The sequence below is a fragment of the Neodiprion pinetum genome, chromosome 6 (genome assembly GCF_021155775.2).
Source record: "Neodiprion pinetum isolate iyNeoPine1 chromosome 6, iyNeoPine1.2, whole genome shotgun sequence".
Taxonomy (NCBI): Eukaryota; Metazoa; Arthropoda; class Insecta; order Hymenoptera; family Diprionidae; genus Neodiprion; species Neodiprion pinetum.
Genome location: NC_060237.1, coordinates 12861210 through 12888752, shown reverse-complemented (window position 1 = coordinate 12888752; position 27543 = coordinate 12861210). Strand labels below are relative to the sequence as shown.

At 41.5% G+C, this 27543-nt stretch overlaps 1 protein-coding gene across 4 annotated transcripts in view; it reads right to left on the bottom strand.

The window, feature by feature from the left end:
* Positions 1-27543, bottom strand: part of LOC124221964 (dipeptidase 1) — a 1639756-nt gene that overhangs the window by 684462 nt on the left and 927751 nt on the right. For all 4 annotated transcript variants that reach the window (XM_046632456.2, XM_046632460.1, XM_046632457.2 and 1 more), the window contains exon 8: positions 17511-17580. In XM_046632456.2, coding sequence (XP_046488412.1) covers positions 17511-17580 — 70 coding nt within the window. The remainder of the gene's footprint in view (positions 1-17510; positions 17581-27543) is intronic.

Here is a 27543-nt window from a genome sequence, read left to right as displayed (position 1 = left end):
GATTAAATACCTTAAAAAAAAAGGTCAACACCAGCGACGTAGACGTCAGAGTGGTGCGGAAGGCTGCAAGAACCGAGGATGCCTTAGTCGACACCGGCAGTGCGGAGGAAGCAAAGATCCTGACCAAAAAGATTACAGAAGAGGGACTTACCGCAGTTATACCGGGCCCTCGAAAAACCAGGGTGATATTTATGGGTATAGAACCCACCGTAACCCGGGAGGAACTCGCTGTAGCAATTAGTCAGGGCGTAGGGGAACCACGACGGGTCATCTTCCTGGTACCGAAAGAAGGCTCAGGAGTCCAGACAGCCTGCGCCGAAAAGGACGCACAGGCGGCCAAAAAACTGATTAGAGAGGCCAGGCTGAGGATCGGCTGGTCGACAGCCAGAACGAGACCTTGGCAGGATTCCGGCACCTGCTACCAATGCGGAGACCAAGGGCATATGGCCAGAACGTGCAAGGAACCAACAAAAATCTGCTATAGGTGTAAAGACCCGGGGCACGTAGCGAGAAACTGCGAACGAGAGGACGATTCGAGCGAAACAAACTCTGATGTGGACCCCAAAACAAACGGCAGGAGGAACCCTCCGAAAGCCGCAGCAGGGCCACCTCAGAGGAATAAGGCGACGAACAATAGACCCAGTCGGAATTCTACCAGCACGGTGAGCGATGCCATGAAGATAAGCAGGGGCAATAAGTACCTTAGGTCAATCGGCACCCAGACCGAGATAGTGGCGCCTTACGCGATAGCACCTGGGACGGAGGGGTGAAGAGGAGAAGGCCAGAAGACGTACGCCGCTGCCACTGCGACGACGGCCGAGGCTCGCCCCCACGACGGCCATGACGGCCATGACGGACAGGGGACACGCCCCCCTGCGATGGCCCCACCATCAACGGGGACAGCAGGGAAAACCTCACCAAGAAAAAAGGGACATGCGGTGATGGTTGACATGCCGGGAAAAACGTATCAGGTCATGCTGCAGGAGGTCAAAGCCAAGATGACCAACTCAAGGGATGTCGAGAAGGTCAGGATGACGCGCGGGGGGAAACTTCTACTCTGCGTCACAGAAGCGGCAAAGGCGGGTGACATCGCGGCCTGCCTTAGAGAAGCACTACCGCAGGACACAGTTGTCAGAACCCTGGGGGACGGAACTACAGCCAAGATACGGGGTATGAACATCCTGGTAGATGAAAGTGATCTGATCAACGCCATTTGCTCGGAGATCCCCACATTGGCAGAGGAACGGGAACAAACACACGTAGTAGGAATGTTCACCTACCCAGTGGCAGAAGAGGGCTGCGTGGGTCAAGCTACCAACAAGAATTGCGAACCGTCTGAAGCAACTGGGCACCCTAAGAGTTGGCTGGACAAAGGCCAAGGTCACCGATACCAAAACTAGCCCTACCAAATGCGACAGATGTGGGAGGACGGATCACATCGCAAGACAATGCGGAAGGCTAAAAGCTGGAAATACGTCAAAGACACGCAGGAAGGACCAACGAGAGGGGAGGCCCCCAATTGAGCAAGGAAGTCCTGCTGCAACTGGGCCAGCTGGATCCCCAGTCGGGAGCAGCACTCGCAACGGAGACATGGGGGCAGAGATCCCCGGCAGACATAGGGACCCGGAAGACCTCATCAATGGCAGGTAACAATCGTCCTCCCACCATGAAAATATGGCAGGCCAATTTGAACCGCTGCCATCAGGCGTTGGACCTAATACTTGCCGATGCGGTGAACAATAACGTCGACATCATAATTGCCTCTGAACTGCCGTCCTGAATAGGGACAGGAGTTCGTGCCAGGATATGCCATGAAGCTAGTGCCGGTATAATCCTCATAAACAAAAGGACCCAGGCCAAGACAATCCGGACCGGGAAGAGGTACGTTATTGTTAAAATAGGAAAAACCTTGGGCATCACGTCGATGTACTTTTCTCCAAATAAACGAATGGCAGAATTCGTAAGCTACTGGGACGAGGTAGTGATCGAAACCACTGAAGCTGCAAGCAAGGAGGGAATCAGCATTATACTAGCTGGGGATCTGAATGCCTGGGCCCAAGCATGGGGAGGGACTAAGGAAAACCCCAGGGGGAGCATGATCGTGGACACCATGAACACGCACGGCTGGTCGTGTCTTAACGTAGGAAAGATACCCACCTTCCACAGAGGAGAGACGACGTCTATAATAGACATTACCATTGCCATGCAGGCGGTCACCAAGACAGTAACGGGATGGCGCGTGATCGAGGACATCGAGGCGATGAGTGATCACCGGAGAATCGAGTTTAGAATAATGCCAGTCAAGGTCGGTAACGGGAATACAGGATGCGATCGCCCGAGGGACATACCTGGCTGGAATATGAGGACGACATCAAAGGAAAAACTCCGGAACGCTATGGTCCAAATGAGGATAAATACCAAGTGGCAGGAGCTCCGAGCACCAGAGCTCCAACGGGAGATCATCCGGCTGATAGTGGACAGCCTGAACAGGGTAGCAAAAAGAAGGACCCGATGCTCGGGCAAGCCCCCCGTATACTAGTGGACCGGGGACATCGCGAAATCCCGCACGAGCTGCACGAGAGCGCGGAGAATACTCCAAAGAGCGCGCAAGAGAAGGAAGTCGGAGGCGTTCCTTGAGAAGCTGACCACCGAACTAAGAGAAGCGCGCAAAAAGCTTAAAACACTAATACGTCAGAGTAAAGAGAGGGCGTGGAATGAGCTCCTCGCTCAATTGGAAGCAGACCCGTGGGGGAGGTCATATAAAATCATTATGGGAAAATTAGCGGGACCCGGCCCCCTGGCACCGGCGTACAAGGAGGATGCCGTCAAGGCGGTGGAAGAGCTTTTCCCACCGGGAAAAACCCACCCAAAACTCACCCTGAAAGAAATAGACAGGGTCGTCGAGGAAATCGACGCCAAGACCCTGCGAGTATCAGTGCCTGAGGTGATCGAGGCGCTAAAAACATGCAACCAGGGCAAGGCACCCGGGCCGGATGGTATTCCAACGGAGGCACTGAAGGGCCTGCAGGAGGCGTATCCGGACGCTCTGCCATCCCTGTATACGGAACTAATGAGGAAGCTGAACTTCCCTATCGAATGGAAAGCCGCACGACTGATACTCATCCCGAAGCCACGGAAAGATACGAACGAAGCAACCAAGTACAGACCCATCTATCTCCTCAATACCATGGGCAAGCTATACGAGAAAATTATAGCTAACAGGCTCACGATCCACCTGCGTAAGGCCAGGGGACTAAGTGGGCTCCAGTACGGCTTCATGAAGGGCAAATCGATCGCCGACGGACTTAGGGCTGTGACCGACGTCATCTCGGAGGCGCTACGGACGAAAGAGTCCGCATGTGCGGTATGTTTGGATATTAAAAACGCGTTCAACACCGCAGGATGGCTGAATATTATGGCGGCGATCTGCAGGGCCGACACACCCGCATACCTTATGGCGCTGGTCAGCGACTACCTACAGGAGCGGTGGATCACTATAGAAACCGAACATTATTCTATAGCGCGGACCGTTACCAGAGGAGTTCCCCAGGGATCTGTGCTGGGTCCGCTCCTCTGGAACGTAATGTACGACGGGGTAATGCGCCTGGACCTGCCAAAGCGCACTACCGTTACATGCTACGCCGACGATACTGTGATTCTGGCTGTGGAAAAGACTCCACGAGCCGCGGCAGAGAGGGCAAGGCTGGCGACGGATATGGCCGTGAAGTGGATAGGAGAAGAGGGCCTGAAGGTAGCTCCACACAAAACGGAAGCCGTGCTCTTTACCAAGAAGAAAAAGTACCAGGAAGTCACGAGGGTTAGAGTACTAGGACATCAGATTGAATACGCCCAAACACTGAAATACCTGGGCGTAAGACTAGACAAGCGACTCACGTACGGTGAGCATATAAAAGGCGCCGTGTCAAAGGCTGTAACTACGGCAACAATATTGGGTCAACTAATGCCAAACATGGGCGGGCCGCGCCCCCCCCGAAGGAAACTATACGCAGCTGTAGGGCGGTCAGTCGCCCACTAGGGAGCACAAGTCTGGGCCACGGCTCTGAACACACAGACACACCGCAGGGCGATACAAAAAATATCTAGAATGGAGGCGCGACGAATAATCAGTGGCTATAGAACGACCTCCACAGAGGCCGCAGAGGTGCTGGCAGGGCAACCGCCCCTGTATCTCATAGCGCAATAACAGCGAGAGCTGTATAACCTACAACTCCTGAGGAAAGACTCTCAACTCACCGAGAGGATAAGAGAAAGCCTCAAGAGGAAGGAAAAAAAGGAGGCACGAGCCGCGACTCTGCGGAAATGGCAGAGCGAATGGGAGAAGACAAGCAAGGGAGCGTGGACCAGAAGATTGATTTCACACATCGATCCATGGTACCACCGAGACCATGGAGAGCTGAGTTATACGCTCACTCAAGTCTTGACAGGCCACGGGGCGTTTGGAGAATACCTCCACAAGTTTGGGAGAAGAAGGAGCCCCAAATGCGGGTACTGTAGGGAGACGGCGGTGGACAGCCCAATACACACTATTTTCGAATGTCCGAACTGGAAGGATATAAGAAAGGATAACTGGGGGTACCAGGGACCGACTTTGACCCCAGACAACATGATAACCATCATGGTAGAAACAGAAGGTAACTGGAAAGCTATATCCGGGAAAATGATGGAGCTTATCTCCACCAAAGCAAGCGACCGGAACAAGGGGTACTAGGCACAAGAGACCACAAACAACTATTTACCACATCTACATACGATATTTTAGCTACTATCTAGTCTACTTTACCTACCTAGTTATTATATTTTAGATATGTGTTTTCTTATTCTATCTTTCATACACCCCAGTGATTTTACATCACTTTTTATCTATTCGATGTTCACACACGATATTTTTTAATTACTGACAGGATTTTCAACCTATTCGATTTTTATTTAGCTATTTGACACATTTTACATTAGCCCTTACTCCAGTGATTCTACAGCACTTTTCAACTATTAATTTATTTATCTATTCAGCAAAAGCCAACCCACTAGGTGGTGGTAAATGGGCCTTATAGATACCCAGGAGTCAGTTTATCCCCCATGGGACCTACATAGTCGAAGAGAAAGCGCATAAAAAAGATAAGGCTCAAAGCCGACACCCACAGAGCAGACAGAACTCCCTGACATCCAACGTCCCTTGGAAGGGTGCTACCCCGCGCTCCCACGGGGAGGGGCTCCCGACCAGGGGCGACTGCCGTAGCCGGTCCGAAGCCCGGTTGACAAAAATAGACGGGCCTAGCTGAATCCAACCTTAGCCCCGTGCTGGCTACCCCCAGCGGGCATGATGCAGGCGCCCGGGCTGGCCTCCCTCGGGAGGCACGCTACGGTGCCGCATCGGGCTTGCTGGATCGGGAGCAAGATGTAATGCCGAAAGGCGGTTCCTTGCCCCCGAGCTGAGGAACTCCAACTCGGCGGTACATCTTCGGCAAAAAAAAAAAAAAAAAAAAAAGGTTGGGTTGTAGTGTCTTGGGTCAAGTTAGGTTATATTAGGTTGGGTTGTAGTGTCTTGGGTCAAGTTAGGTTATGTCAAGTTGGAGTAGCCTTGACGTAGGTCAGATTATAGAAACCTCGAGGCCGTCGTGCCAACAGCGAATTGCTCAAGCATCATTGAACTATCGAAGCTTCATTTGAAAAATCTCAAGACTTCAACGAGTTTATATTTTTTGTGAGTACTTTATAGAATACACATATATATGTATATGGTGCTACGCCAATCCTCTTACGATACTGTGAATGTTGAATTGAATTCCGTAATGATTTAATGAATATTATATATATTCCGTAATGAAGTTTTTCGATTTGTTTTAACTTTTCTGTATTCCCTATCATCATATCCATAAATATTCTGTAAAAATTTTAGAATCATATCGAAAAAATATGAACGGTGTCACGTGCGGAGCGGTCTCGCACGCGACGGCTTCAACCCTCTAAGATCTCACAGAGGTTTATATTTAATTTTTAGGTGGGTTGGGAGGTGAACGTCCTCTACAGGGCGTTCCCTGGGAATAGGTTTGGAAGATTTCAATTTATCGTACCAATGTTTTGATGGGAAGCAAAGTAAAAATGTTTAATGGCTCAAAAACTAAAAGCAGAGAAGGTTCGAAACAAGGAAGCTTACAATATGTTCTTAATTTAGTTGTTTCCACTCATTCAACTACTCACTTTTCGGTGGTTACAGTCCTAATGGCTCACGCTCTCACACGATTATACTCTATAGTAACACTCACATACGCTTATCACTACACTTCTCTAAGGAGTTCGTGGCTCAACGCTTGCACTTATTTTAGCTTCGTAAGACCGACACCGCGACGCGAGTAACCTTTTACGGCCGTGGGTAGATTAGACAATTACGCTCTCATCATCGGTTTCGGAAAAAGGATTTATATCTCTATACGTGGTCGCTTCGAAGGAGCCGGGTTCCGTTGATGTCGTTATTCAGACGGTCTTAAGACGGGACTGCCTTCGCTCGCTCGTCCGACACCCCTTGGAACGTCGGGCGGCGAGCGAGTTTTCGCTGAATTTACAATTCGGGGTTTTCGCTAAATACACAATTCCGGAACAAAGGCTCGCCTCGCGACAGTCATCCTCGAAGCGCGTGATTTCGCGCTCGCCTCATCCCGGTGTTGATTACACCCGGGATCTGGCGGGCGCGAAGACGCTGACGTTGCTGGCCGTCCAACTACGCCGTTGCGCTTGGTTACTCCACGAACTGGTTATAATAAAATATTTTATATAGACTAACTAAAACTATGCTTCCTTGTTTCTAGAGATAATAATAATTGATATAATCGGTAATATAGTCTTGAGTAAATATGCGGCGCTCGTGACAACGGATGGAAAAGAGGGTCATCAGACTCCTCACCCCATTCACCACCACGATCGCCGACATATAAGCGGGTGTGCAGAGGGGCGGCTTATGATGAGGAGGATGATGAGGATGAATTGACTGATTGTGATGCTGATACGCTAATCATCGACCCCGAGCGATGTATTGAGGATAGTGTTGGTGATGATCATCGAGAGTTTAAACCTAATTTGGCTGGCGAGCATCATCTCGAATCATCATCATCATCGAGTGATGTGGAGGATGAGGAGGAGGAGGAGGAGGAGGATGAGGCGGAGGAGCAGGAAGCGGAGGTGGAGGGTGTTTGGAATGGCGGTGATGGTGATGACGAATGGGTGGAGGTGGATGTACGGAAAGTGGGCATTGAGTTTGATAATGATTTTGACGGTTGCGAAGACGTACGCATCAGATTCGGTTTACTTCCGGATGAGATTGATCAAATCCATCAAATGCTGGGAGACATCGATAGAGCTGATGTTGATGGTTATTATTCGGACTAGGATTGGTGTGTAGCACTACATTGAAATAAAATTCTAGTATCCTCCACACCTTCTCCGTATCACTCATCTTGAATAGGCGGAAACTTTTTAGAATTGGAGATTCATCATGCATGTAAATGATGAGTGCAGCAGCAGCATCAAATTTTCTATTTCGGCTTGCTCTTTTTACAGATTTTTCATCGCAAATCAATTTTAGAAAAAAAAAAATGCCATCTCATTCAAGTGATGATGACGATGAGTGGTCGATAGTTGATTGGGGCAAGGATGAGGAGGCTGAGGAAAAGATAAATATAGGATTTTCCGAAGCAACACGCGAGTTCTTGTTGGCGGAGCTTCGGGATCTCGTTGAGGATGCGCGAGCTGCTCGAGTGAGGCCAAACAGCCAACATTATATAAATTACGGTGATATATGTATGGAAATAATTGTAGAAAAATGGGCGAATGAAACTATCGTAATAATTATAGATGCCGAAAATAGCGATGATCATGATGATCATGATGATGATGATGATGATGATGATGATAATGTTAGCGAACAGGATAACGATAATGATTTTATGGATTATTTCGAGGAATAAACCACGCTAAATTCACAATTATTGATTATATATTTTTCACAAGTAAAAATTCATAACATTTACATTTTGTATGACAGTACTGTAAAAAAATTGGTAGAAGTCAATTTTGGAATAATGATATGTTTAATTGATATGGATTTGTGAATAATATGTATGATTTTACTCGTTAAAATTTAGAATAAGATAACTCAAAATAGAATAAGAAAACTAAATGTAATTGATGTTATGGATCCTGGAATGTGTGTGTGTGTGTGTGTGTGTGTGTGTGTGTGTGTGTGTGTGTGTGTGTGTGTGTGTGTGTGTGTGTGTGTGTGCGCGCGCGTGCGCGCGTGTGTGTGTGTGTGTGTAACGCCGTGGATTTAGGGGGGCCAGGAGGGAGCAAGGGGGGAGCGCCCCATCTTTGGATTCGAACTGTCATATATACACTACTGTTATCATAATCTTTTTTATACTATTATTATTATAATGTTTTTGACCTGTTCATTTGTTTAGAAGTTGTTCATTAGATAGAGAGATTATTATTTACTGCAGAATAGGAATGTGTTTTTTTAGTACAGACAGGAAACATAAACATTTTCAAACAATGAAACAAACATTTTTCAACAATAAATAATATTAATAATGCGATAAACTGCGGAACTGTGGAAATAAATCGATTTTCACCTAAATCGAAGTTGATCTGAGAGCGAAATTGTCATCGCAGACCCTCGACAATTACTGCATTATCATAAATTATCCAGCTCCGGATGGCCCGACAAACCCAATTGTTCTTCTAGCCGACGCGATGAAACTATTGTTTCCTCAGTGAATAATTTATATGGAGCATTTCACTCAAATTCGACCAGGCTCCGACCCTCACCCTTTTCGATTCGACTCCAAATTAAACACTGTCCAAGGACTTCGCTCCATCGTTGTTGCATAATCTACAGAAATAACAAAAATTTTATTGTAATTAATATAAAGATACAGGTAAAAACAAAGCGGGTCAAAATTTTATGTACGCCAAGTCATTGAACAAACATATTTTTTTCTATCGGCAAAAATTGGTATGCAATAATTTAATATTTCGTCAACAAATTATATGCGTTAACTCATTTAACAAAGAGAAAAAATTATGACCGGAGGTTTACCTTTGGTACCTTGAAGACAGACAGGTGCCGTCGCGGCATCGTCCTAAGCGCTTGCAGTTTGCTCTGCTGGCATCTCGCCTAGTTCGGCAGCCTGGGTAAGACAATATTTCCCCATTGTGCACTCTGTTACCAGAAATAGACTCAAAATAAAATTTGTGATTACACATGACAATATATGAATCTTAACCTCACTTTCATGCTCGTTTCATTCAATCCGTAAATTACAATTTAATAAAGTATTGAAAATAGCATATGCATTTAAAAAATACCATTTTCTCACCTGCTTCGACATGATGTGGGGAAATCACTGACTACACGTTACGACGCGACTTTTATCACAATGAAAAAAATCTTTGGAAAACTCGTTTATACGTGCAAAGACGAAAAGCCAAGAATGACGTGTAAATCATGCAAGCCCATCTCCTATCTTTGCAGCACTAGCGCTTCCCGTGGCTGCATTTCGAACCCAAATTTTCACCACTTTCAGGGTCAACGTTTATGATACTTTTCCTATAGGCGTTCGGGCTCCTTTAATCTAGGCTCCATGCAGTCGACGTAGTGACTCGGAACGCATTTGTTATTGAGTCGGAAAGTTGATTCTTCAAAGAACGGTCGAAACTTGATGCTAATGCTCTTTGAAAATTGGCTTTATTTGACTGAAACGAGGAATATGTTTACATGTTGGCTGCTTGGAAGAAACGCAGCAGGTGGGTGGGAACACTTTGTTTGATCACTTTTATTATTTCGTACATTAGAAATTACAATGAAATTTTTTCCTATCAATACGTGACATGGCCAAAATAATTACATCTTTAATATTCACGGTTCTAATATCTGCTTATTCAATTTATCACACGTACAAAGATCATCGGCACTTTCAAGCAACTAACAAGGAAAGTATCCCAATCCGAACTCCCCGATTTGATTTCTTTTGTAATATGTTATACTAGACTAAATACTAAGCGAGACATATTTTTTTTTGTCGGCCATGAAACACTTTAAGGGGGTGAAACCACGCTTCAAAGTGAGGCATGTCAAGAGGCGAATTGGCAGTTTCACCCACAAGAATATAATATTTGTTAACCAATCCAACTGTAAAAGTTCTCTCATTAAGAGAAATGGAAAATGCATTTTTCTCAGAACAAAAAAAAAAAAAAACAAATAAGTGGGTGAGCCAGCCCTAAATATAATCACATTTATGCAAAAAATCGTCAAATTCAAGTCTCAAATTCTGAAAAAAATGAAGATTGCCTTTGAATGCAAAAAAAAATTCTTGTGTTTTTGGATTTTCGCGAAAAAAAATATTGGCCGGGGTAACTAACCCCGAACGCTGTTTATCTTGCGCGTATGCAAAAAATCGTCAAATTCAAGTATAAGAATCAGAAAAAATACACAATACGTACGAACACGAGAAAAATATGACATATATTTGGATTTTCTCGAGACGAAATATTTGAGAGTTAACTACCCCTGAACGCTGTATATCTTGCCTGTACGCGAAAAATGGTCAAACGAAATATGACGTATCTTTGGATTTTCTCGAAAATAAATATTAAACGGAACTATCCTTAAAATGCTTTGAATCGTTAAGTTTTTTTTATTTTCTCACTGTTTCATCAAAGGCTCCAAAATAAATCATCGGGAACAAGGACAATGTAACGTTTCGATTGAATTTTAATACGTTTTATTGGTATAACTTGTCATTACGAAAAATATAAACAAAACATTATTAATTTTCGAATCTTGAACAATAATGATAGTCGTCGAAAAAGTATTTAAAGCACAAGGATTTTATACACCATGAACATCAGATAACAGTAACGCTTGTGCAGCCTTCGATTTCGCAATGGGTCTTACGAGAATCCCGGAAACTGAAATTAACTGGATGTCCGAATTTATCTGGTTTTTCATCAATGTACCCAGATTTATACCAAAAGTATCTGAATAGATTAATGTATCGCGGAGAGGATAATTTAATGATTGTGGACCAAAGATTGCAATTTTACAATGTTATTTCTTAACTGTAGACTGATTTCATGATTTGTCAGAATAGCGCTGTCGAAAAATTGTCGCACGAACTTTTTCCAGATTCTGGAACCGTATACATCTAGAGGTTGGATTTTTACCGTCGTCCCTGATGGCATTAATTTTAGAATGATATTTCTATTCTGGGGTGTAGTTTCTGCTACTATTGCAAGACAATGACCACTTCATAAATCAATTAGTAATCCGCTGTTTAGTCCTACATTTGGAAAACATGTTTCCGTCAACCAAGTTTTAACGATATCTGGAATAAATAAAAAAAAGTGAATGCGACTTAAGGTATATTTTTGTGAGTAAGAATGTGAAATAAAAGTTATGTTTTACTTATACCTGACGTAAGTTTTCCAGATTTTAATGCCGCTATATAGATATCAATGGGTCTCAATAAATTCACATCTACAACCGGCCCGAACTTGCCGCTTTGATCTTTAATCACCAAAAAGAGAGGTGATAAGTTTTCTTTCAGCTGATATCAGCGGTTGTATTGTGTAACTATGGTTTGTAGATGTAACTGATTGGACAAGGCACTGTACTTGCTTTTCTCCTTCCACAGCCAAAGTTCTTCCTGAATGCATCTCCAGTTGGAATCCGCTTCGATCGGAAATGTAAACATTTTGAATTCCAGAATTTGCTATATCGTGTTTAACATGTGCCACAAATTCATCTGCCTTCATTTTTAATCTTTCAGCATCTTCTGAAGTTTTTCTAGTGATAAATTTATTGATTTTCTTAAATACTATTCTGTGTGTATGTTTAAATCGATTCAACAATATTTTTGACGCTGTAACTCGGAAATCTTCATGGCCAATTTCTTTCTGGACGTGTAAGGCCCATTTGCGTGAATCATTGTCATGAACGATGAAACCGGTGTCTACAGCTGCTTCGAAATTATTCAACGTAATGTTGCAAATTCTAGCGATTTTTTCTCTGTAAGTGCCACCTTTATTTAACGAATGAGCCCATCGTCGCAGTTGATTTATAGATTTTACTCTTTCAACATTTTTTCTTATAGTGTCAATGCGTAAATTTCTTTTTTGCCCGCTTCTCCAGAAATCTAGAGCTCTTGATTTATGATCATACAGTATATCTTCTTCGTATTTCGTACACTCATTTGGAGGTGGCACAGGCTGGGTAGGTAAAGTATGCATAATATCATCTTCTATTATTTGGGCATTCGTATCTTTTTCTATGGTTCTTGAAAATCTAGGGATTCTTTAATCGTCATTTCCACGCCATGAAATTCATTTATCGCGGCTGATGAAATATCTTCGATGTTCTCATCTAATTCAATAAACGCAAGATAAACAGCGTTCAAGGGTTGTTACCCCCTCCAATATTATTTTAAGAGAAAATCCGAATATATGTCATGTGTTCATACGCATTGTATATTTTTTCAGATTTTTAGTCTTAAATTTCACCTTTTTCTCCCGGAAACGCAAGATAAACAGCGTTCAAGGGTAGTTACTCCTACAATATTTTTTGTCGAGAAAATCCAATTAAACGTCATATTTCCGTCTTGTTTGTCCGTATTGTATATTTTTTCAGATTCTTCGACTTGAATTTGATGATTTTTTGCATACGCGCAAGATAAACAGCGCTTGGGGGTAGTTACCCCGGCCAATATATTTTTTCGGGGAAATCCAAAAAAACTTAAAGCTTTTTTTGTATTCATATGCAATATTTATTTTTTTGAGATTCTTAGACTCGAATTGAACAATTTTTTGCATAAATGTGATTATGTTTAGGGCTGGCTCACCTCTTTAATTTTTTTTTTTGAAAAATACATTTTCCATTTCTCTTCGTGAGAAAACTTTTCCAGTTCGATTGGTTGAAAAATATTGTTACGGTTTCCCCCTTCGAATATGCATGTATTTATTTGAGTAATCAAAATGAAGGTCTGATGTTCCCTGACAACGAACATCTTTTGGAATCAGCGAGGATCTTTCTGATTATTCCTTGAACGGACTTTAAACGACACACGTCTCCTTGTACTTTTGTCCTGAATAAACCGCCCCAGTCTTTTTGAATTCTCCTGATTATTTATTTCGTCCTCTTACGTAACAATATTATGTTCTTGTGGGTGAAACTGCCAAATCGCCCCTTGTCATGCCTTACTCTGAAGGGGGTTCCACCCGTTCGAAGTGTTTCATAGCTGATAAAAAAAAAAATATGTATCGCTTAGTCTTTAGTCTACTATAAAATATTGCAAAAGAAATCACATCGAAGACTTCAGGTTGGGATACCTTCCTTGTAAGTAACTTCCTCACTCTCTTGTGATTTCAGGCAGCAATATTGAATTTTATCACTTTTGAAAATGAGACATTGAACCGAGCGTTCAAGAAATTTAAATATCTCACTATATGGAACAGAACTATGAATCTTTTTTTTCTCGAAAATAGTTTAATAAAATTTACCAATAGTCGATAGTCAAAGTATTTTTTCCGATCAATAAATTATTGCTACTACTATTCAAAATTTTCCAACGATTGTGAAAGTTCATTTCGCAATTTTTCAATGATGTGAGATTGAATAAATGAAGGAGACCTAATACTTTCATTGAAAATTCAAGTGGTATTAGAATTATTGAAATGATTTCTGTGCTTTATGTTAGTGCGGTTCAAAACAAAGAAATTCCAATCGGAAGCGTAGAACTCACGAACGTAGATCATATCCTGTGACACAAATTGAAAATCAACTTCCTCAAAATGCACCATAACGTTACAATTAGCTTGAGGCCAATCATGTTATAGAATAATGTCAGAACATTGATACGAAGATATTGACTTATCAGATTCAAGATTGTGTCCCTTGTTCTATCAAAATAAATGAATATTCAATTTTTAACATAGTTCATGAGGATTTTTTTCCAAATAATGTAATCCGATGCACTATCTTGTTCATAGTCCTTTGAACATCACCTTGTAAGAAGGATATTTGGAAAGAATCCTTGTGTTGTAGGAATCGTTATGAAATTTGTGGTTTTCAATTCGTGCCACTGAATAACTTCTGCGTTTCCGGTTCTATTTCTAATCTGAGGGTGGGATTTTTTTTTTTAGACAATGCTAACATGAGATGCAGAAATGATTGCGGCGAATAGAGATTCACAAGCCTTTAGTCTTAGCATAGGACCCCGTGAAGAGCGTGAAATTGAACTTGGTTTTAGGCTATTGATAAATTGCAGGATAATTCTCTGATCCAGATAAGTAATAAAAAAGTTAGCGAGTGAGTAAACCCTATAGCAGACGAAGTGATTATTTGCAAGGCAACGTGAACTAGTGAGTCAATGCATTCTTTACACCTTACTGAGGTTCCACGAGACCGAAGCACGTGTGATAACTACAACTAACTAGCCAGATGACACCGTCAACTAAGATTAACTTTGAAAACATTTTTAACTGAAGTTATTTAACATTTCTAGATTTGGATTGGTTCAGTTTGCCTAGCAAAATTCAAACCTACAATCTAATTCAGGACTTCAAAGACTAGTTATCTGAGTTTAATGCCAAAGAGAGTAAAAGTAAGCTTCAAAATAAGATACCAAATTAAATGGCATAAAGTTTGAAAAACAATGCTGGTCAATAATAATGCTTGAATTACAATGGTGCACAGAATGATTCCTCGGTTGAACGAATTGGCAGCAACAGTTGAGTAACAAACTTATCGCTATTGGCTCAATCAAAGTAAAATGATGGGATATTCAGCCATTATCGTCTGTAGTATATCCCACTCTTCAATTTTGCCCCAACTGATGTTAAGAAGGTGGCGATGGCCTGATGAAATTTACTCTGGCACCTGATGTCTGACGGAACATCCAAGTTCGATGGTTATAATGATTGCACCGCTCGAGAAAGCAGGATCCTTGCCACCTAAACGTTTCGACCATCAGGTAAGGCATAATTTTCCTCGTGTTAATCAAAGTTTAAACTTCGAGCCTGCTGAAAAAAACGAATTTTATCATTGAATCCATGTTAAAATATTGTAATTGTCAAAGATCACGTAATTAGAAATTTACCCACATGCTTCCATGCCTGACAAATTTAGTCCCGCTTTGACAATGAATTATTTCGTACCTGAAAATATTAGAAGCTATTATTATCAGACTGAATCTTTTGGTATTTTTGGATACAACTAATTTCCAATAAATGCACAAAACATAAATCTTTAGTGAGACGCATTTTTAATTTCATGTAAATAAAGAATCTGTTCACAATAAACATTGTTTCTACTCACTTACCTCTATTTGTCCAAACTCCCACTTGTTAATGACATTTCACATTAAATTTCAGATTTTTTCTTTCAATAAATAACATCCAATTTCTGTATCGTTTGATATTTGCGTCGGTTGAATATTTTCTGATATCGACCACGGTATTGCTGAACGATAGTATTCTTAGACAATAACGCTACGTAAAAATAAACAGCAACATAACCTCAATCCGCAGTTTTATGCACGAGAGATTTACAGCTCTTGAGTCTTGTCTCATTTTGTGTACGTTGGCCCCCTGCTCAGCAGATGAAACCATCGCCGCCGGGCGATTTCACCGACCAATGAGATTGAATTATTTGACGCATGCGCATTGTATGTATAGTTTCAAGAGATTGTCCCGGTATATATGTGATATTCGGCAAATTCTGGATTATATTTAATTTATACAATAAATACAATTTTTGTTGTTATTACAATTATGTAATTCATAGCCAATAATATTATCATTGTTTGTGCAATTTTGTTAAAGGCACATAGCACAAGTACGGGTGAAAAACAAAAAATGTGCCTGCCAAGTACGTAGCTCTTGGAATGATGTTTCGATATCACTACACGAAAAGCGAGGTCCGACTTCACGACGTGTACGTGCGGAGAGGTCGTCCTTGGCATTTTGCCAGATTTCACGACAAAGATTGACGTCAAGTTTTTCATTATAATATAATTATGGTACTTCGCGGCTTTTTTACATTTCAGATGTTTTTGATTCGGATTTTAACTTCTACTGCACAGTACTCAGCCGGGATGCCACCGCTTATCGTTAAATACGCCATCTTATTTATCAGTCATACGATTATCGAAGCTAAGGAAAGCTTCAAAAAGCTGATGCTCTCCCTGATCGTGATGTCAACTCTCAGGCTGATGTAGGAGCTGCTTTTCCTCTAAGGGATGCTGAGATCAAGATCAACATCAGGTTGAACAACCACCCCTGCACGCTGCTGCGCCTCACGAAGATAAGAGCAAACGAGACAGGCTATAAGTACACTTAGTTTAGTCAAGGTGCAGTCAAAGTTTGCAAGCAGGATGGTGAAAAGGTCGTTTCTATCACTAAAAGTCAGGACCTGGAAAAATTCTTTGGCAGGCTACAGCTGGATGTCGAAGCCTCTAAAGAGACCTCTGCTTCCAATGTATCCTTCACTCCAACAGTGGCATTCGTCTCGCTGCGAAGAGTCTGCATCAAGGGGCAGTTGGTAGTGAAAGACGAGGATGGTAGCGAGTATGAAACTGACTATGATGTTTAGCCTCTGTGGCATCTTCATGATTTGGAAGTTGTAATTCCGCAACTGTTTCACCACCGCCCTCTACATTCTATACGTTGCACTATACTTTATCACCGCTTAAGTATTTTTCTGCAGCTCTTGATTCTGCACGGGACGCCTTCTACGAGCATGTCATCTTTAATTCCGCTTTTTCATCGTCAGCCAAGTTTGCAGCGTCCACATCATGCAGTTCTTCAGTTGCTATTAATTATCGTCTCCGTACTACTTCAAGCCATAGGCAAGTACGTTCGTATGGCCTAACAATTCAAGCGCGTGTCATTTCAATTCGGATTCTATGTTAGCGCATATAATTATATTCGTACCGAATTAGCATTGCGTCCCGAGTATTACCTCATACCGGTTTCAGAAACGTATGTTGTCATCGAAGTACGGAATTTCATGGTAGAACTAGATGGTTACAGAATCATACGCCGGGATGCTTGTCGAATCAACCCTCCTCAAATTCGTGACAGCTCCTTCCGATACGCATATCAGAGTAAAAATATAATTTTTCAAAATCTTATCGAAATTCCAGTGGAAAGCTTCACTTACGCATCATGTCGGTACAGATTGAATTACCCCAAAAACTTCACGTTTCAGCTCGTATAAAAGTCTTACAAGTGAACATAATAATTGATGAATGTTTTGTTGAGAAACGGTTCGAATGTTTTTTTTTTTTTTAGAAGTGGCGTTCAACTAAAAATTTCATACTGATTACTGCAATACGCTGATATTCACGATAGAGGCTTTGGTACAATTTACGAAGCGGATAAACTGAATTGTAGGTGATATCGATCGTATATAAATTTTTAGGTCCGTAGAAATAAGTTCTTACCTTTCCGAATTCACTTAGTCCAGGAGCGTTCTCTTGAGTATCGTTCGCTTCCCCAACAGAACAGATTGCCCTGCCAGAAAAAACGGTTATTAGAATGATAAACACTTGCTGTCCAGAGAAATGAAAGAATTTTATGCATCGCAATATTCAAGTAACGGCAAATTGATTTATTCGAGTTATCTGAAAGAAGTATGGAAAACTGAATACTCTATATTTCAGCTAATTTCACGATCGCTTGCGGTTTGTTCATAAATACAAGTTGACAACGTATGGCTAAGACCAGCATGTTGGATGTCAGCATTTTTATTGATAATGTTTATTCGAAAAAATCGATTGTTATCAGAAGGCTCTTTGATGTGGTGGGCACGTGAATTTGGAGTCACACTACTCGATTCAACATCAAATTGGTATCAATTGTCATTCAGTTCATCGAGGAATATTATTGACCAATGAGTTAAAATAGAAGATCAATCATCGGTTTAGATTTGTTGAACATGCCAACTTGTTACAGAAGCCTGTTCAACTACTATATACCTATAGACACCGTCCATTCGCGAGCTACGCATGCGTCGCCCACTCACTTGCAACTCATAAAGGGTATACTGTATACTTCTCAACAGTTGCATTGGGTGAGAAATCTGACTTTTATCGAAAAAGTGTGTGACGTTGCACCATGACATGCACATCACAATAAACCCCAAACTCACGGAGCGGAGCCGGACACGCCAGAGAGCAGCCGTACAGGACTGAAGGCGCGGAAAGCGCACCTGCGACGGCAGTCTACCACGAACTGCGCACCCGTGAACACAACTGATCGGATCAAGACAAGCTAGACGACCAGCACATCCAAAACCAAAGGAGCGACCAAAGCTGCAATCTGCAGGTCAGAACGGCGCTTATTACCACCCCCCTCCCTTACCTGAAAACCTCACCCATCTGTCTTCGCCTTCCCCAACACCACTCTCACACACACATACACACACCCCCTCTCCCAACACACCCACGCACATACGCGCACGCTCGCACCCCTTATGGAATCCGGCTAAGCTAATTTCAAGTAACCGCCATACAGCTCGGGCGAGTCCGGCTGCAACGAGGGACCCGATCGACCCTTTTGTTAATTATAGATAAGTGGACGACCAAAATACAGGCAATTCTTGATGTCTTCGAACGTGTCGGCTCTACTCTTCTTTGCCCCCCCACTCCGCTTCTCACCATTCATCATCCGCCCCTTTCGTACCGATCGCCGGTCGTTACAAATTATTTCTGCCAAGTACGACATTCTTAAAAAAAAAAAAGGAACAAATATAATACAGCAACATCATTTGTAAGACCACACTAAACTGGGCAGTAAAAGATATTCGACGAATGAAATATCCATAGATTGAAAATTGACAAGAAGAAATCGTAATTAAATTACAGTTATATTATTGAAAACCTCTTTACTGTTAGTTTCAATGTTGTAAAAGTTTGGAAGTTTATTCAATACAATGGATAATCTTCTAGTTTGTACAAAATTGTATTTTCAGTTCCGCGCTACAATTTTTTTATTGTCAACGTGTTGTAGACTCTTTTTTAAGTAGTGCACATCAACACTTAATCTGAATGTTTCACTTAGATGATCTAATTTGGCGTTCAGAAGTTATACATAGTGGTAAACATTCTATACAGTAAAAATCAAAAAAAGCGTAAATTTTGTAATGCTCGATATATGTATATGAGATAAAAATTTGCAAGAATACCGACATTATCTACTTTGCCCTATGGTATTAAAAAAAAAACAAATACTAAATAGATTAAAAAAGATGAGGTTTAACCTTGGGCTGAATAAGCATGAAAATTCAGATTTGCGATTTCGGCGAATACTTATCACATAATATAAAATACACAAGGTCTGCGGGTGACAAATCAGAAACGCAGCGAATATCTTGGGCCTCGTATTTGATTGAACATATCACATTTTAGGCAAACTATTCTTATTCGAAATATTTGATATGATCAATGAAAATGTACGTGTGCCACTTGGAGAAATACCGGAATCATTCAAGACTCTATTGAGGGAAATACATGGTCCATATTGTTTGGAATAGTAAATTTTAAATCATCATCGAAGAGTCGATCCTCCGCAGAGACAAAAGACATTAGGCAACATCATATCGTCGTGTGTCACTAATCATATCAATCACAGTTCGAGTACAATGACATGAGTGACGAGGTAAACGTTCTCTCAGAAAAACACCGCGTCATCCTCCACCTAATAGTATATGCGCGGGTGTGGAACTAAAAAAGTGCAGGAAACTAAGAAAAAAATTAAGAAAAATTCTTCCACTGATTTGAAAGAATGTCACATTCACTTCCATTTACAGCTAGGTGGACACATTGTTCTTCCCTGTATCACAAATTCCGAGAGCCCTCAAATCGCAGGGTGATCTCCTGCCGATTTCGATCATTTAAGGGCGTTGACTAGATAGAAAGCGCGGGCTACTCCGCTTCCCGCGTTAACCGTGGCGAGAGAGAGAGAGTAAAGAAACAAGTGAGACGGAGCAGCCGAGCTGTCGCCGGAGTGGGGCGGGTGACGCGGCTAGCCTCCACCACCCCTCACGGGCATTCGGTTTCAAATACTTTTAAATAGCCCAGTGTATCGCGCTCGGCACGACGCAGCACCTGATGAATAATAGAAAAAAAAGTAGACTCCTTTCAGATTCCACTTGAAAAATTTACTAGTAATACAGAATTTAATAAGGAACCCGAAACTATTTTTTTTATAATTCAAAAACTTGTCATTTGTTCGCTATTTGTTGATAGCTTCCTCGACCGAGCCGCGTGGAAGGAGTTGATCGCTGTGGTGTCAAAGATAAGAATTGATGTTGTTATATATACACCTTATTTATTCATTTACTATTTACATATATATACAAGTCAGTCAATAATTTGGTTTCCAAGCGATGGAAGGGATTGCCGTGGTTCTATGGCACCGTGGTGGAGGCTGAAGTGATGATGAGCAGCGACGAATAGGTGCTGTGCTTGGTGGCGGCGTATAATGACTCTCTGGTGAGCTAGGCGGCGTTGGAGGACGGCGATTTTCTGGTTCGGTCGTTGGCAGTGACGGTTTCCACTCGCTGTCAGATGGTGTTGTCTGAGTGGCTGTTGACGTGTAGGTGGGTGGTGATTCCACGAACGGAGAAACCGATGCCGAGATGCTGCGATTGTAGCTCGGAGAGGTGACCCTGGCTCGTCGGACGTCCCACAGAGATAACAGGATGCTGGGTGGCCTTGTCAGAGGCCTTGAAGAGAGGTCCAAAGGTTGTAGTACCCAAGGAGCTGGGGGATTGAGGGAGCTTGCCCTTTTGGCTGGACTGGCTGGTGCCAGGTTGAATGACTCAGTCATGCAGTGATCCAAAAACCCTGCTTGCTGTTCAGCAACTGTCGCGTACTGGTGGTGTAGCATGACGGTGGATGTCGTAATTTATGGCTCAATTTCGGCGAGACGGAAGTTGACCTGCCGATCGGTGAGATCGGTGGTCTCTTATCTCAGCCGCGGCTCCACCTCAACAGCGGGAGACCACGTGAGCTGATTGCGGGACGCGCTCGGCTGCGTGGGCGGCGTGAGCGGCGCGTGTGACGTGGTGAGTGCTTTCTTCTGTGGCGCGCGACTGGAAAGCGTGAAACGCTTGTTGCGGTGCGTGAATTGTGCGGCGCGCGACCGACAAGTTGGTTTCACAAGGTTGTTGTGAACATCATTAATGAGGTAAAAATCGTCAAACATCTGAATTGTTTATAAAAATTGGGATTTTCAATAATGTTCAACATTGCAATTTTTTCTTATAAAAACTTATTCGTTCGCTTCCGATTGCACTGAAAATGATGTCTGTACGTCGAATAGAACCGGATACATGCGCGCTCCTTTTGCATCAAAATTGAATGATTGTCTTGTAACTTTCGAAAACAAACATTATTTCGGACGAACACCAAAATGCGTATCGATTCTTTGTACCTTTATTTGGAGTGAAAAAAAGTATGAATAGATTGAAAAAATACGAGGTCATTTTTTGATTTACGTGACGTAGAATTCCTTATACGTATGTTGATATAAATATACATTCTTAATATTTCAACGAAAATTATATTCACCGGCGTCCGTATTTCTCTGCAATGCGATCACGTGACTGATAATAGTCCAATAGCCGGTATTCATAGTCAGGTTCGATTTGCAGGACTGTCTTGAGTCAGCTCAAAGCATAGCTTGATTGGCTGAGAGCTGTTCCTAATACAGTCTCGAAAATAATACGTAACTATTTATGAATACCGGCCAGACGTCGTCACAGGTCATTTCAAATTGAAAATAGCAACGAATAGCTGTTAGCAAATTCATGATATAACAACGAAAATATCATCAATCTCCCAGGTCTCACCACGTGGAGGTCGCTATCAAACAGAGACCCACCTAACCCGTCCGTGCCTCCCGAACATGATCGGGTTTGCATCAAACAAATTCAAAATGATAAAAAATAATATAAAATGGTTAAAGTAAAATTAAACTCGTTTCAACTTAACAAACATAATCACGAAATCTGTATGAAAAGGATCTCATAGAAATTGAATTGAAACAGTATAAGTGAAACATGACAGTAATCTTGATCGAGAAAATTGATATCATAACAAGGCATCGAGCATTGTATACATTATATGGCTGAATAAATTCTCTAGAAAACGCAAACTGTGAAACGTAGTATGTCACGAGTGCAGGTCACAGATAGTAATGAAAAAATAGGCTACAGAATATTTACATAATATATAGGTATACACGCAGTTTGGTCAGACTACAGAAAGTATTCCTGGAATGAATAATCAGATATATAATTATAACGATATGACTAACAAATTTTTGGCACAGTAATACATATAACTAACTAAACATAGATCACAGAAATATTGCACGTAAGCTGTATACAAAGCTATTATATTCATGTACTGTAACCAATTTTTGAGGTGAGGGTAAAACAAAGAAACGAGATAATTGGTTACCCTACGGCGCAGTCACTAACCTGAATAATCAGATATAGAGAGAGATAATAAAAGAGAAAGATATGATTGTTGGGCGCCGGATGCACATGCGTCAAAAAAAAATAGATAATTAGAGAAAAAGATAAAGGTAAAGGTAAAGGTAATAGATAAAGGTAAGGTCAGGTTCTACGACGGTTTTGCACAGCTTGCTCAGTATAGACAAGATGATGGCAGAGGGGAGAGGTCGAATCCAATAGACAAAATGAGAAACAGGTAAAGCAGAAATAGTATCGAATATATTGATTAAGAAGCGATAAATTTTAATAACAAGCAAACAACTGCAGAGATTGAAATACACTTGAAATAGATGCGATAATTAATATTTACAGCCAGAGAAAAGTTAAGCGAGAGATTTAACAAATAACGGAACGTTTTCCGAATAAGCGCGAGGTATATGTAGGCTCGCGATACTATGATTCGAGGTAATAACTAACACAATTTTATAATGAATAGGCAGAACAGAAAGAGATATACGGTACTTAAATTAAGCATGGATCAAGTAAACCATAAAATAGGAGAAGCGATTATAAAACACATGTAAAATACAAAATTTGTAATAGTTATCACATTACCAGAATTATCAGAAATATGCAAAGACAGGGAATTATGAATTACAAAGTAAATTCAAGGCAACAGGTCAAGTAGAAAATTATTATAAAATATAAGTACTAACAGATAAAACTTAGTCTCTAGTTTGCGGTAAGCGCGAGAAGAAAGAAAGGTAATACGCGGTACGATAAAAGATAATTCAAGATAAGGCAAATAATATCCTAGAAGATTCATATGCAACATACGACAAACCAAAGAGACTACGGACAACTACGATCAGCGATATTAGCGAAGAAAATAATGAAAAAGATGGTATGCGATACGGCACAATACTCCAATATCAAATGAACGACGAGCGGGACCACGCGGCGATGTAAGATCGCTCACGCGGTACACTCACTAAGATAAATCAATCAACGGTAATCAGAGAAAATATAGCGAAATAGCAATGCTCAATAACTAAGATAAGAATTGATCATTTAAGAAAACGCGCTGCTATACAGCGATATTAGACATTCAGCTATTCTAGGAGAGAACAATAACAAAATAAAGCAATAGTCACTAAAAATGCGTAAGTAATAGTTAACCAGTCGCAACGTTACTTGCAATAAGAACTAGAAAGTGATAAGATAAGAAATAGTAGAGAATAAGGTACGAGCCCAGGTGGCTCACGCAGACCAACTGCAAGAGAGAGAGAGAGAGATAAAGGTAAAGGTACGATATATTGCAAGTAATCTCGTGGCTTCACAAAATAGAAAAGGAACCTCACTTACGTGAAAGAAGATCTAACAGGTACTAGAGAATGCGATACGATAGCGGTACGACGAACTTTGGTAGCGATAACAAGAACACGTCTGCTATTAACGAAAACTGAAGGTAGAGTTAACAAGAGCACATCTGCTATTAATGAAACTGAAAGTAGAGTTAACAAAAGCATGTCTGCTATTAGCGATAACTAAACGTAGAGTGACGAGACGAGCGGTGATCCTGATCCTCGTCGAGCTGCTGTCACGTGATTCTTCCTCAAATTTGCGGTATTCTAATATAATCCCTCGCTGCTAGTTTTTCTTCTTCCGCGACGACAGGTATCGAGGCATCGGGACGTCGGAAGGTGGTCAGAGATGTTTTCCCTCAGCTGTGCGGTATCGTTGGTGAGAGGGGAGGTCGTACTGCTTATGTGTTGCGACATTGAGGTGTGCGACAATATTACGTCACCGGTCCTTTGGACTTGCAACCGACTGTACTTCACTCCTTGCTTTACTGGTACTCCCCGTTGTAGCTATTTCGTCGGCGCTGCATCCCGGCCCTCGCTCATTGAAGCCCTCATGCCGGAACGATCTGGTGGTGATGGCCCTCAACCCGGATCCCCACACTATACCCACCAGATCCACGTGGTCAGCGTATCATAGCCTATTCCACGCCGCAGTCCTTCGATAGGATGGTTCGTGAAGAGAAAACCGTCCTCCATTTGACAGACAACGACTTAGTAGGTGTTAGGGTCGGTTTAGCTCCAGGCTGATAAGTATCGTCGACGGGAGGCTTTGTTGTGTTTTTGAAGCACAGCCCTGTACGCCGCCTGACGATGCATCCGAGCGGTAAAAGCATTCATTCGTGGTTCGGCTCCTGGCCGATAAGTCTTAAATAATTGGAGGTACTATTTGGGCATCACGCACGACCCTGTTCGACAACTAGATAGGCATCCATCTGGAGTGGTTTCAGCGGTATTCGTTCGTCTGTAGTCGGTGGTGGTCGAGGTTGAGCTGGTACGTGACCCCTGTCAGGCAGTGTCCTGGTATCTTGACGCGAAGTTCTCGTAGATGGTTCTCGTAGAGCATTACAGAATTAGAAAATAGCATAAGATTAGCTTAGTAAAGAGAATTCAACTGAAGATAATTAGTCGTTCATTTTTGGAGTATTGGCCTCAGACGTGCTTTCGTTATTTTTTGCGATATTTGTACCTAGGAAAGTGCGATAGTTAAACAAAGTGACGGGGCACGAAATACCACGTCACAGTACATATGTACATATATTTATATTACAGTTTTTTGTCGTCTGTCGGTCATGAATTCACTGTTTCTTGAGGGGGTTTGCGGATTGAGAGTTGTCGGGCGCGTCTAGAATCTACGGTATCTCGGGTAACAAACAAAAGTGAAAGAAATCTGCTAATTTATTCTCCATTTTTTCGGTCCAGAATTTATTGTCACGTTTCATTTTATCAAAAATCAATCCCTTTGGCGTCCAAACTATAAAATAGCACTACTTCCTATTCTTAATGTGTAGAAGACCTTGGACCTGATACATGTAATTATGAGAAAGCTCTAACTTGGCTTTTCCAGCGATGGCTTTTGTCTCAAATATTAATTCTGTATGAGATGTAAATTTGAAAAACCGGTGATTTTGAAAAATTAACGACGGAGCCAGGAATCGAACCTGGTATCTGGAGATGCTTGACCGGAGCCTTACTCCACTAGAATTGAACAGTTGAATTTTCTCGTAACTAATGATACTGCACATCCGCATATCATTTATTAGACGGCTTTGACCGTCTTGCGTGCTTCCCATCAGAAGCGTAAGATTCCAACATGTAAACATTCATCTACATACATTCTTACATCAGGTGCTCCAGAGACGAAAACTTTCTATTGATTAATTCTGTATCCCAAAAATCTATCGAGCGAGCGTGGCGAGCGAGCAAAATTTTTAAATGTTCAGGCGAAATCCCACAAAAAGTACTGATATCCCCAAAAAGCACCTCTGGTGCAAAAAGCTTTCGCCAAGTATATTATTGTGACAGCCACCCACAAAACAGTCACCTACAAAACTGTCATTAAATCAGATACTACTGCCAATTATAGTTTATTTAGAAACTAATGATGATTTTGATATACTATAACTAATGATGACAAAAAAAAAATTAAAATCAAAATTGAAAATAAAAAAAAAAAAAAGTTTTTATTGAAAAAAAAAAAATTGGAGATAGTGGTACATGGCGTGCCTTTTTAAAACAAGCACAAAAAAAAACAAGTCGAGCTATATCATTGTTGTAATGGCAATATAAGCATGGTCCCGCCAAGTACCACGTACTCCAATTGTTTATATTTTTTTATCAAAATTTTTTTTTTTTTTGAATTTCAATTTTGATTTCAATTTTTTTTTTTTTTTGTCATCATTGGTTATAGTATATCAAAATCATCATTAGTTTCTAAATAAATCATACTTGGCAATAGTATCTGATTTGATGACAGTTTCGTAGGTGGCATTTTTGTAGGTAATGTATGCAGGTATTATTACCCCAGAATTACGACAAGTTCATTTCTAAAATCAAAACGGGCGTATTTTAGTGGCCTAATACATACGCACCGTATTTACTTCGAATGGGAAATTCTGCCAGATACCTTGTAATTTTACCTTGGATACTTAGGTAGTTACAATAAGTGATGAGAATATTCCTTATGATCGACAAGGTGTAAACACTAATGCAAATTGCCGAATAGTGATTTTGATCATTTAACCTGAACACGTAATAAATTAATCACATATTTTAGCGGCTCATGCAAACCGGGCTAGTACCACACGTCACAATGCATTCTAGTTTATATTTTCGTATGTATAAAAAACTTAAGAATGAATTTATACTGCTATTATGAACAGCAATATCAGCTCTTGAAAGTACCTTCTTAGATTGAAGCCCTGCGATTGTTCATACTCAAGTGATTGATTTTCGAAGTCGGAGAGAATGCGACATCTATCATATAAATAATTCGATTTACCTAATTTTTTCCTGAAATTTGCCAAAATCTTTATGCCGGGTCGTTTCTCCTTCTTCAAAGACAGGTTCCTTCTCTTTTTAGCCATCGCGGGAATAAATACTAACTCGAAATAATAAAAAACACGGTAGAAGAACACAAGCAAAAATAAAAGCGCGAAACACTATCCACTTGCCGAGCGACGAGGATTCGAAAGAGCGGAATTGTAGCGGGGGGGGGTTTGAGTCTACTCTCCTCGCCTGTAATTTGCATAGTTGCCGGCCAACGCGGTCGTGGCGCTAGCAGCCGCCCGCCTTTTGCGCGAAAAATTTGCTGTTCTATGCTTCGTGATTTTCCTTCTCATTTCCTCATTTTTGAAGATAATTAGGTTCTTAGGGAGTCATTTTGAAGATAATTAGGTTCTTAGGGAGTCATTTTGAAGATAAAGAATAGATCTGTGTCGCCTGTTTTGCCGAATTTCTAAAACAAATTCACTGTCCGCTGTGTCTCATTTCAAAGATAACCTACTTTAAAGTACGTTTTTCGCAAATCTGAAAGCGAAATCAAAAATTTGGCAAAACAGGCGACACAGATCTATTCTTTATCTTCAAAATGACCCCCTAAGAACCTGATTTTCTTCAAAAATGAGGAAATGAGAAGGAAAATCGTGAGTC